Here is a 13100-nt window from a genome sequence, read left to right on the forward strand (position 1 = left end):
TATGTGTATATAGTGATGGTACGGCACTATTTGTATATGGTGGCAGTATGTGTATATAGTGATGGTACGGCACTATTTGTACATGGTGGCAGTATGTGTATATAGTGATGGTATGGCACTATTTGTATATGGTGGCAGTATGTGTATATAGTGATGGTACGGCACTATTTGTATATGGTGGCAGTATGTGTATATAGTGATGGTACGGCACTATTTGTATATGGTGGCAGTATGTGTATATAGTGATGGTACGGCACTATTTGTATATGGTGGCAGTATGTGTATATAGTGATGGTACGGCACTATTTGTATATGGTGGCAGTATGTGTATATAGTGATGGTACGGCACTATTTGTATATGGTGGCAGTATGTGTATATAGTGATGGTACGGCACTATTTGTATATGGTGACAGTATGTGTATATAGTGATGGTATGGCACATGGTGAGGGACCATAACCCTAATTCTGGTTTACCACTTCTCCTATATGTGTTATTCTTCCCCATGACAGTCCTAATGATCCCTTCCTACTCTAGAAAGCAGCTTTTATGGAGCAGAGTCTCTTTAAGTTCTGGCTACTTTTCAGTGGATTATGTAAAGTTGGAGAAGATCCAGTTGGCGCAGTGTATCGGTATAATCAGGTTGTTGGTCATGGGATTATGGTCATACCACAGGCATGTGAAATGGAAATGCGAGTATTTACTGAGTTGTGTGTATAGCAAGTACCTGTCACATTGATCTCACTGTCATCTTTTGTGCGCTGACGTATATTTGCGCACTGATACGTCGCACAGCAGTGAAGATCGGCCATGTCTGACTGCTGTTGATTGTTATGATAGATGATCTACCTATTTGCAGGCCACCTTACATTGTGTCCTAACCTAACTTTTGTTGTCTGTGGACTCTGTTAATGTATGTTTATGAGGTGACACCATAAACTTGCAACTTCTAGTATCCACAACAGTGGAAGTTGTGGTTGCAACATTTTATTTGGTTGAGTTGATCATTGGTCACTTGATGCGAAATTTATGTAGCTACAGGTCATTTATTACCACTGTATTAGGTGAAAAAGTGAAGTTTCCTGCCACCCTCAGAACTTTATAAAGAAAGGTGTGGTGGGGCCCGGAAATAGGTCCCCATTGTCTAGTTTCCAGTCTAAAAACCCAGAAGAACCATAGAACCCTGGGAATAGAGGGAACTGGAGCGGGGTAAATAAATGTACTTTTTTACCGTAACTTACCCCAGCCCCCTGGAGGTTTTACATATTCAAGGAAATCTCCTTTATTTCTCACTGCCTCTAGTGGTGATGTGAGATCTCCTTTAAAGGGGCTTCTGATGAGCAGGGGCCCCACTTCTAGATATATGTAGTAGGGCAGCACGGTGGCTGAGTGAGTAGCACTTCTGCCTTGCAGCACTGGAGTCCGGGGTTCGAATCCCACCCAGGTCAACATCTGCAAAGAGTTTGTATGTTCTCTCCGTGTTTGCGTGGGTTTTCTCCGGGTACTCCGGTTTCCTCCCACACTCCAAAACATACTGTTAGATTGTGAGCCCCATGGGGACAGGGACCAATTTGAAATGCTTTGTACAGCGCTGCGTAATCTGTGTGCGCTATATAAATAAAGAATTATTATTTAGTATACAATGATTATAAAATTATAGAATTTTCCAGTAAATGTAATGTATGGAGGTGTAGGCTGATGCATGGGTTCACTACACTTCTCGGATATGCCTATGGTGTCATTACAGGATTGATCACCACCCAATCCTAAAAGAATCACATGTAAATATAAGGCAACACTAAACCAGAGAACAATTCTGGTGCCTTTTTCTCTCTTGTTACAGTCGGGCTCTAAAGTAAAAGCAGTGATGAGTCCCGAGATAACACAGATCTCCTGGGAATATCTTAAGATGCTTGAAAACATCTTGTACAGCCTCGCAAACAGGCATCCGTATTGAACTCCATATTCACACCATTACACCCCTGAGGTGAAGCCTTCCTGGCAGCTGATTGGCATTACTAAGTGTGACAGTCCGCAGCCTCCGACCCACTCTTTTTGGTGGCGCACCTGCCCAAGGTCCTCAGACCAGCAGATTTGTTTCTAGGTTGTTGGCACCTAAGGTTTTCTTCCAAGATATTTTGTTCTATATAGAAGAGGGATTGTAGACGAAGGGGCACATTTACTAAGGGTCCATTGGACGCATTTCCCTCAGGTTTCTGATTTGCACTGAATTGCCACGGGTTTTTGGCGCACGCGATCGGATTGTGGCGCATCGGCAAATGGGGGGCGTGGCTGTCGGACAACCTGACTGATTCGGACAAGCCGCAGAATTTCACTTTCAAAATTGTGTCGCAAGATCAGCACTCACATGCAACGGGAAGAAGATGGTGAACTCCGGCGGATCTGAGCAGGGAAGCGACACATGCAGGAAATTGAACGCATGATCTTAGTGAATCGCGGCAGCTCCGAAACCTCGTCTGACATTCCGGATCGGCAGCGTCAATGGGACGGGTATGTAAGTGTGCCCCAAAGACTTTTAGTAATAGGAAGGTTCAGTACTGAGACTTTGGGGCTCATTTACTAAGGGTCGGCGGACTGTGATTCCGTCGGGTTTCCTGAATATTTCCTTTTTGCGACGAATTGCCCCAGGTTTTTGGCGCACACGATCGGATTGTGGCGCATCCAACCCGTTGGATTCCGATAAACCGCGGAATTTAAAAACGAAATTGTGTCGCAAGATCAAGCACTTACATGCACCTGGAAGAAGAAGGTGAACTGCGGCGGACCTCAGTGGGGAAGCAGCACATGAAGGAAATTGAACACACGACCTTAGTGAATTGCGGCAGACCTGAATCCACGTCGGAGGACGAACCTCGGGGATCGCGACAGGACCGATTAAGTAAATCTGCCCCATAAGTAGTGGCCATGGTCTGCTATTTGTCTATTATGAAAGTTCTGCCACATTGTCAGAACTCTTTCTTAGATGATGGTGGGTATAAAAGGGGGAAATGGGGTCTGCCATAGTATGCATCAGCTATTCTTGGAACCATTTTAGTGTCAATGTCTAATCCTGACCACGAAAATCACATTTATCCAGGCCTTATTATTGAACAGAAAGGAGAGTGAGAGAAAAGTGTAGAACTCCTTTAAAGGGAACCTACCACCACAAATCTACCTATAAAGGTAGATTGGGTGGTAGGTGGATCAATGGGACGTGAGGATAGCCCTTTTAAGGGCTAATCCTCACGTCCCCACACTTTTTTGATAACTTTTATTATCCCTATATTCAAATTTACTTATGCGGCTACTGGGGCGTGGAGTAGCCGCATCTGAGGTTACACGAGGCGGCTACTCCACGCCCCGGTAGCCACTTTACCCCTCCTACTCCGCGTAGCTGCGCGCCCTCGTCCGGCGATCCTGCTGTCTGCGCAGAAGAGCAGGCCCGCGCCTGTTTCGGAGCAGTGAGCGCGCAGGCGCGGGCCTGCTCTTCTGCGTAGCTGCGCGCCGAAGATGGGTGAGTAGGAGGGGTAAAGTGGCTACCGGGGCGTGGAGTAGCCGCCTCGTGTAACCTCAGATGCGGCTACTCCACGCCCCAGTAGCCGCATAAGTAAATTTGAATATAGGGATAATAAAAGTTATCAAAAAAGTGTGGGGACGTGAGGATTAGCCCTTAAAAGGGCTATCCTCACGTCCCATTGATCCACCTACCACCCAATCTACCTTTATAGGTAGATTTGTGGTGGTAGGTGCCCTTTAAGAGAGAGGTGACATCTCTTAAAATTATGGCAGCTCTTTCCACAATAATTGGCTTCAGCGTCTCCTTGTGACATGAGGCGTCCATCGTAAAATATTTTCAGTCACAGCTTGGACACAAAGCTTTATTTATAGATTATAACGCCCAGGGGCTCGTAGTGTAATACAATTGACTTCATGGTAACTTATGGCGTCTGTGACCTTTGGGGAATTTGAGGCCAACATAAACGTGTTGTGCAGGTCATTTAATAACATGCTGCCACAAATGAGTTGCTGTGGGCTTGAGACTATTGTATTAAGGAGTCATTGCAGGAAGGGTCACTGGGAAATAGCAGGAATGGGGAATTTAAAGTGACAGAGGATATGTCACTTAGTGGTGGAGACTTATGAAGAAAAGTATGCCAAAATACTAGCGTACATGCTGTGAGCCAAATATATTGTCTATGTTAGCAAATTTTTGCACTTATTAGATGTTTTTGGATGGCTCTAAAAAGGGGCTTGACTATCGAATCACAATCTGCTCAATATTTCTTAAAGTGATTGTCTAGAAGGATTTTTCTGCTCTAAGTGCATTAAAAACAATAAATATTTTTGAGTCCCGCCATCTATTGTGGCTAGCATTTTGGAATCTTTCCCCCTATTGCAGATAGTATTTTTGAGTCCTGCCCCCTATTGCGACCAGTAAGAAAAAAAAAAGTCACATAACGTGGTAAATTTAGCACAGTGTCTGCCTATCTTTTCTAAATCTGTCTAAATGTGGGACAGGATTAATACATTTTCCCCTGGGAAGTGTTGGTGACATCCATTCTAGATCCCAAAGGGGTTGTCACCCATTTTTTCTCAGTAGTTTAGGCTTCAGATTTGCTTAGTGATGCAGGTAGAGGTGGTAGATAGAGAGGAAGGCCCATAGCAACCAATAAGAATAAAGCTCTCATTTCTCTAGCTCAGGTTAGAAGACGTGAGCTGTGATCTGATTGGCTGCTATGAGCCAGCATTATGATTATGGCTGCTCCCTATTTATAGGGCAGTCCTCAGCTGTTTTTTGCTTTTGCTTCATAGTGTCTGGTTAAGAAATCCGTCAGTTTATTCTTCTGCCCTTTATACTTTCTATAATGTGCACACATAGCATATGTGTGACAGTAAACATGGGCTAGGACGTTATAACTGCCCCCGAGACGTCACTTTCAGCTCTCACATCTCATTCCTTACACTCTGACTAGTAATAGCTCGTTAAACTGAAGTATCGCTTTTAAGATTCTCACAACAGCAACATCTCTGTTTGCTGTCAGTGAATGAGTACGTTCTATTGTAATACATTGTAGAGGCCTTCTCTGACTTATAGAATCGTACATTTTAATTGCATAGATACACTGTAGAAAATTATCTAAACACCTGAGGGATTGGTGGGGGTCTGACCTTCAGGACCTATGGGGTCTTATTCCCCTCAACAGAGTGGTATGCAGAGCATGCACTGCTTAGGGGACTGAATACCATAGAATGAGTGCCAGGGTGTATACTAGACCTGCTGTTAAAGGGGACCAGATTCCTGTTTTCTTAATCAGTTATGGTCATCACAATCTTCCTGCAGATAGGGAATAAACTTTGGACAACCCCTTTAATAGTCTTGATTGTTCCCAGCTTTAGCTGCCAGGGCATCAGTGGTGCCCCCTTTTATCATGTGTCCAATATGGTACCCGGACATTGCATACCCCATATATAACCCCAACAAGATGAGTATCTTGTCTTATTTTGTAGCGTTAGCATCCCTTTAAGGACTGCATGTCCCCTGTAAACAGTATAAGTGAAGGGGTTAAGAGGGCAGTGTCACATTGTGTCTGCCCGTGTCATTGTCGCTGACATAACCCTGGCTTTGTCCTCGCTCTTTTCATTGTCACTGATCTCTGAATAACATTGTGTTTGGGTTTGTCATCATCACTTCACGTCTTGGGATTTTAGGATTTTTTTCCCCCTAATTTTTGTTATTTACTTATTTTTTACCCCCTGGCAGTGGAAAGTGGAGCGGGCACTTTGTTCTGGACTAAAACAAAGTCTTGTTTATTCCAGGTAGCCATGAGACTCCACTTCATCCTGTGTGACTGCACAGTAGACAAATTCAGTGATCTTAACTGTAGGTTCAGGATTATGTTCACGAATCAGGAGGATCAGGATGATCATCGCAAAAGTTGTGTCTATAGGTGAATGCATGGTGGTTTAAAGCTACCACCATTCCCTAGGAGATAGGAGGGGCACGACACAGCCGCTTACCGATCATATAATCAAAAAGTTGTCTTTCCCTTTATACATCCACGATACATGGATTGTGATTTTCGCAGGTGGCCACACACTGGCATTGTTGAGATGTTGCCCAGTTGGCACAATCCACCTGACATTCTCAGGTGTCTAATCCTTATTGTATAGACATAATCAGGCATTCAGAGGAATTGGGACATAGCTATGCGCTGAGATGGTGAGGGGCGTGGAGGAAAACCTCCCTGTGACGCAGGTAACAAGTGAAGATAATGTCCTGTCATGTGTGGGTGATGACCGGTCACTAATTGTCTAGCAAACAATTAAAGGGAATGTGTGAACTGTTTGACCACACTAAACTGCAGCTAGTGTTAGGTATTGTGCCTGGAAAGATATGTATACAGTATGTACCTTTGTGTATGTTGTTAGTAGTAGCAGGACTGTGATATATGGATTTATATTCCAGGATTGTACTGAAGTGTTTCCATAAACTGCTGTGCTCTGTTCTCTCTGCAACCAGAGTTGGGTATTAAGCCTGGAGAGATGTGTAATTAGACTTTTGTCTTTGTTGTTAGCATCAGTAGGACTACAATATATATGGATTTATATTCCAGGATTGTTGTGTGAATGCTCCCTACACTGCTGTGCTCTCTTCAGCCAGTGTAAGGTATTGACCCTGGAGAGATGTATAATCAGACCTTTGTGTATTTGGATGCAGGACTATTCTTCTTGAGCAAATTAGGGATTTGTCCTCACACTGCTGTGTTCTTAGCTGCCTGCAGCTAAGCTTCACCACAATCCCTCCCTCTATTTTGAGTGGTTGCTGTACTATCGAACCAGAAGACTGTTATAGCTTTGACTTACAGCAGTGTGAGTAAATGCCGCAATCTTTGAATATAATCCCAGTCCTACTGAAAACCGGGTAAATTCTTTCCTCATGTGCCGCCCATAGCGCCCTTTACAGCACAGTCCCTATAAAACCCCGGAAGTGTGTGGTGTAGAAGCTTCTAGGAAACTTTAGAAACTTTTTTCTCCTTGAACTTCTGTCCTACTTTTAAGGGAACCAAGCGCTGAGAACCTGTACAAGGGCCGAGTGCCCAAACCTGGAGAACAATGATCATTGTCCCTAAGAAAAGCTTTTCCATAAATAAGCCTGGGTGTGTTGAATGTCAGGGACCCTTGGGGGTAGACTTCTATAGTGCTGCCCTTAAAATATGTGTAAACAAACTCACGCACTAAGGCGGCATCCAGATGAAAGCTGTCTTCTGAAAATGAGGGTCCGGCACTTGTCCAATCGAGGTCCACTAAGCTATGTCTCTCAAAATCTATGCTTGCTGTAGGTGGAATAGTGCTGCAAAGTTGTAGGTGCCATGAAAGTAGCCCATGTAACCCAGCCATACCCTCATCTTCATTAACCCTCTAACATGGGGCAAACAAGCAACAAGTCCTCCTGTGTCAGGAGGAACTGGATTAACAAAGGTGTAATCTGTACTAAGATGAATGATATTGTTGGGAATTTGGGGAGGTGTATAAAGTAGTCCCCTGCTTGTGTAGTAACTTGCAGCTATTCTTTTTTCCCAGGTAGTGCAACGCATTAAAGCCATAGAGAACGAGACGCGATTGCTGGTCATAGACAGAGAAGGAGATGAGTATCGCCGCCTTTCACAATCTAGCTCGCACCCTGAATCCCAACCAAACTCAAGTGCCCCCTCCTCCCCGACAGTGGGCAACAACAATGGGGAGATATGGAAGACAAAGGAGGACACGAGCATCGAGGACCAGCTACAGAATAACCACAGCACAGAGAATGGCAAACAGGTAAGACCCAGGAGGTCAAGACCCTTCCCTCGCATGGCGCCTAGCATGATCTTGCAGCGCATTGATGGTCGTGGAGGTCGGCGAGAGGTTACCGGGGGATAGATAGGGGTTCCTGTTCCCCTGTTCCATTCAGTCCCTATGGCACTGCAGGCATAGCTGAGTCGTGTACTACTTCCACCAGTCCCATAGGCAATTAATGGAATGGCAGGGCACATGCTCAACCTGTCACTCCTCTCATTAGGGGTAACGTTCTTGCAATCAGGAGGGCCCCAGCGGGCGGACCCCCATCCTTCACCATGTTACACGATAGGGAATACTTCCCTGTAATTAGTACAAGGATGCAGAATTAAGATGGGGCGTACAGTGGAAAGTTCCCCATCCCCAATTCTGCATTTACCAACTGATCACAGGGCTTGTTTGGGAGTGGTGAGGAGGGGTGTATACACAAAATTAAAGATCAAAGCAATGATGTGACTGGTTTTCTTGCTGCATTAGCTGGAGAACTGCATTACAAGCTCCTTTCTCCGTGTTTACAATATCCCAGGGGCCTCCGCTTTCAGTCGGGGGTCTGTTTCCTCTACCCCTGCACCCCCCCCCCTGCTTCCTGATACTTTGCTCTCGTAGTTTGGGATTTGTTGTATCCTTGAAATGTTGCACTGACATAAAGCAGAGACGGGAACTTAGAGTTCAGGATGAGGGGAACTGCGTGAAATCTGGTCAATTCGTCTTTTCTAAATGAACCAAAGTGACCTGCGACTGATGGAAATAGAAGTGTAATGTGTTTCACTGCTCAGTACCTGCCATAATGCTGGCCACTGGATGATGGAGTATATAAGGCTAGGGCGGGGGATTTTAGGCAGTGATATAGGGTTACATTGCATGCGTTTAAAATTTTCCAGTCCTTGGATATCATCCCTCTATACACTGACATGCATCTGGGGAGCTGAACACACCGGGCTGCAGTCTGTATTACTGATGCTGGTGCTACAGGGACTGGGACCAGGACCTCTCCTCTCCTGATTCGAGGAGTCAGACCCACAATGATCAGATTATTACAACAGTTATATTTGGGATGACCTCTGTTATGCTGTGATTTTACCATAAGTTATGAGTGGACATAGGGAGGTTAAGAGAATTAAGCATTCTAAAAATTTCAATATCGTCTCTGAAACACATCAATGTCCTACAGCACTGGAATTCAGGGCCTCGTGATGGTTATTGACCTCCAGGTCAGGCTCCAGGTAATGTGTCTGCCTTGTTAAATGTCCTAAATCGACTTCTTGCTGAGGACTGTGTGCAGCACTTCCAATGTCCAGTGCATAAGTCATGTTATTATCCATGTCTCTGGTGTCAGGACCTCAGCACTGGGACTGCGGAATAATTGAGTTAGCATGTATAATGAGGCTGAATATAGCATCTCTATGGATCACACCTACTGTCACTGTGATATACTGCAGGTAACTGTATGTTCTGTCTATGGGGAACACAGACAGACAGCTGGGACGCAACACACATCCTCAAATAATAAGATTCTTGGAAGATTGCTATTATTACCTTATTGCCTGTTTCCAGACCAAAAAAATCAATAGGGCCTGACCGAATTGAGCCGTGAAAGTAAATGTCATGTCTGTTAGCAAATGCAGATAACATTTTATCTTTATACATTTTCTATTTCCTAGAAACCCTCAGCTACTGTTGACAGATCCTACCATACTACTTATATGTTTGCCCTACAGCTGAATTTGATACCTGAGTGATCTGAATAACATGGTAGATCTTTCCGGTTATTTCGCGTCTGTCTATGTCCTGTTTCCTCTTGACGCATAGGGAATAATTGCTCAGCTAATCCCTGGCTTTAATAGGACCAGGAAGGAATTCTGGGAAATGTCCAAAGAGTAGTGGTAGTGGTAGCGGTGGGTTGCATTCACGATGGTGAATGAAATTCAAAGGAAAAAGTAAGACCCTCTCCCCCTAAGACAGTGGTGGCGAACCTATGGCACGGGTGCCAGAGGTGGCACTCAGAGTCCTTTCTGTGGGCACCCAGGCCTTAACCCCAACATAGAGTTTGCCAGACAGGACTCAGGGCTTCCTCCTGCGGTCTAATGCAGCCCAGGACGTGCCATGCTCAGCACCATTTTGAAGCATGTGTGGACAGAAATTATTGTTGGAGCGTCTGCTCTGGCAACCCTGATTGTTCCTCTTCAGGGGTCCCTGAATCCAAGTTCTCCATAATCTTTCTATTGTATTGGTGAACTCAGGACAGCAATACGATTGAAACCTGTGATACAGCAGGGATCAATAAGTTACTGCTTATGTTGTCATGTTGGCACTTTGCAACATATAAGTGGTTTTTGGTTGTACTATGGGCACTCTATCTCCAAAAGGTTCACCATCATTGCCCTAAGACTTACCCTGCCCCCCAGGCTCTCATACATTTTGGCTGGATTATTCCTCTTGGTGATTTTAGATAAGTCTGAATAGTAGCTGTATACACAAATCGTTAGACTTAGTATCCAGCATTGTTATACATCTGCAGACCAGTCACGCTCACTTTTCACTCACCTTTCCACCTTCCCCGTTTCTTAGTTGTCAGGCTTGTGAGGATCTGCATCTTCCTGCCAAAGCCGCACAGTCATATGTTCATTGTACAATTCAGACTAATTATCTGAGAACACGGCAGCCGCCGGATCTTGTTTCCTAGTTAATTGCAATTATATCCTGCGCTTTTCATCTTAGTTTATTTTTCTTATGCTAAGCTGTGTGATCTGTACTGGGGATGTGAAGATCGAGAATCTTATAATTGATTGGGAAAGATCTGTTCTTAATACTGAAGTGCAGTGCAGTGTCACAGGGATGCAGGTGGCTGAAGTCCAGTAGCACAGGGATGCAGGTGGCTGAAGTCCAGTAGCACAGGGATGCAGGTGGCTGAAGTCCAGTAGCACAGAGATGCAGGTGGCTGCAGTCCAGTGGCAAAGGGATGCAGGTGGCAGAGGGCATGGCGTCCTTGGGCTGAATCCTGCAACTTTTTCTCAGTATTCAGCATTAATGTCATGTGACCAGGCTGACATCATCTCAGGTCCTTTAGCCTCCTTACATTAGCAAAATGTACCCATGCATCTATACGATCACATGAAGTCACAGCAGCCTCCATGGACTTCAAATCCTCCCCATCCTACATGCAGGCATGCTGTGACTTCATGTCATGACAAAGACCGAGTGTCGAAACGTTGCATATATTTCTGATGAACCCTTGATTCACTGGATTGCAACAGAGTGCAACAGCTTTTTCCTTAATTGTATCTCCTTGGATCCATGCAACTGGGATCTGTCTGCAGCCGGCACCCAGCACAATGTAAGCAGGTCTAGATTGGGCAAATTTGGATGCTGTCTCAAACTTGTTTTTCTGGACAAGGTCTTGGGCAGACGTCACATTGACATTCAATGATAAAGTTAATTGGTCATATCGCAGTTTGGGCTTAATACAAGCTTTGATTACCCTATAGACTACAAATTAAAGCTTTGGCACTGGTACTAGTAATATAGTATTCAATGTCAAGAAAGTCTTCTTGTAAGGACTAATTCACAATGGCACGCACACCCTCTAAGAAGACATTCTTTTTTCCCACTCAGTCTTAATACAAATGGATCCGTGACATGACTGCACCCGACTCATGTTCCGGTCATGTCTCTTCTTTTCCACGCTATGTCATGGGTAGATTCCTTACCTCTTTACCATAGACAAACTCTAAGCTGCAGCCGGATGTTGCTGCTGTCAACAGAGCATGCACTGAAAGAAACTCGCCCTCGGGGTGTAATGTTATTGGAGACTCTCCTCTGTTATTTACCAAGTGTGGATGAGGAATGTATCTAGTAAAGGGCCACCACCGGAGGTGGACAATTGCCACTTAGATATGCATTCTGCTCTTAGTACGTGTGGTCCAAGTTTTGATTTATTTCGGGTGGATTTCCATAAGATCAAGGTCAAAGTTTTGTAGCTCTGAATATGTCCAGATGGCTCAACCAGCACCATCTTGATTTCAGGAAGTTTGTTTCAGTTTTTGAATAGTGTACCAAGGGTTAGACTAGCTCACCAGGGTACTATAAGATCCTCTGGTGGGCCTATGATGTGAAACAATAGTGAACCATAGAAATCCGACAGACAGTAACCCAAATTGAGGGTTATAATGGTCTGTGTGGATGTCGTGTGAGACCTAGGAATTCCAGTCACTACTTCATGCCTTAATAAAAATGGAGAAAGCCTTGGCCTTGGCAATAATCACAGGTTTCTTCCATAGACCTTAAAGTATTTTTGGGATGTTCGGTTCAGTTTTTGATTGGTGTAGCAAGGGTCAAGCTTGCCCACTTGAGTAACAGAAGATCCTCTGGTGGGCCCATGCAGTCATAGAATGGTACGCTCCACTAATCCAGAAGAAGACAACCTTATCTGACGATTATTGTGGTGCATTTATACCGATGGTAATAAAATGTATGCTTTACTATGGTAGCTGAAGAAGTCCATTACACCTCTATATAGTACAAAGTTCAAGTATATTCACCTTGTATCTCGTAGCGCAATGCTTTTACTGTATCTTTCCACTCTCCACCTGAGAACCTTGCTCTCTCGGACCATGTGACTCTTTTAGCCGAATTTTCAAGGTTCCCAATGACTGATTAAACATGTTTGTTTGCTTTTGCTCCCGTTGACCGGGGAATTCGAGATTTTGACCGCTCTTGCACCTTGTTGGTTGACCTTCTTCATGCTCAAAGGTGTTGTTCACATCATCCATGTCTTTGACTCCCAAGTTGCCGCCAGACTGGCTTAAGGACCACCCAGGGGACGGTTTCCTTACTTCCCAAAGCCCCATCATTTCATTGTATTTTTTGTCCTTGTGAGGCAGATTTGATCAAGGAGAAATGGCCTTCAATTCCGCCCAGGATGGGGTGGTGCACCTAGTCTATGCCCTGATAATCGGTGATGTTGGAAATACATCCTTACTGGCTATCACCCAAATCTACACAAATCTGGCCCCGATCCAGACCACAGATCTTATCCCGTTGAAGTCAGAAGCCATTGTGTGTGCGTAGGAACCTGCGTTTCATAATAGGCTTTTGTCTCACCAAGGTTTAGGGAGCCAAGTGTAGTCCTATATCTTCGATAACTCTCAATCTATCAGATCCCAAAACTTACATAACTATAAATTCCATCACAAATGGACAGTGTCAGAAGGTTTTTATTTTTCCCTCCATGTAGATGGTTACCAGTGCTGTCTCTAAATGGGATTT

The 13100-nt window shown here is 44.6% G+C and overlaps 1 protein-coding gene across 1 annotated transcript in view; it reads left to right on the top strand.

Annotated features, from left to right (window-relative positions):
- Window positions 1-13100, top strand: part of NHERF2 (NHERF family PDZ scaffold protein 2) — a 50124-nt gene that overhangs the window by 3986 nt on the left and 33038 nt on the right. The window contains exon 2 of the mRNA XM_072120008.1: window positions 7581-7817. Within this exon, the coding sequence (XP_071976109.1) occupies window positions 7581-7817 (237 nt within the window). The remainder of the gene's footprint in view (window positions 1-7580; window positions 7818-13100) is intronic.

Source organism: Engystomops pustulosus, chromosome 8 (assembly GCF_040894005.1).
Source record: "Engystomops pustulosus chromosome 8, aEngPut4.maternal, whole genome shotgun sequence".
In the NCBI taxonomy this organism is placed as follows: domain Eukaryota; kingdom Metazoa; phylum Chordata; class Amphibia; order Anura; family Leptodactylidae; genus Engystomops; species Engystomops pustulosus.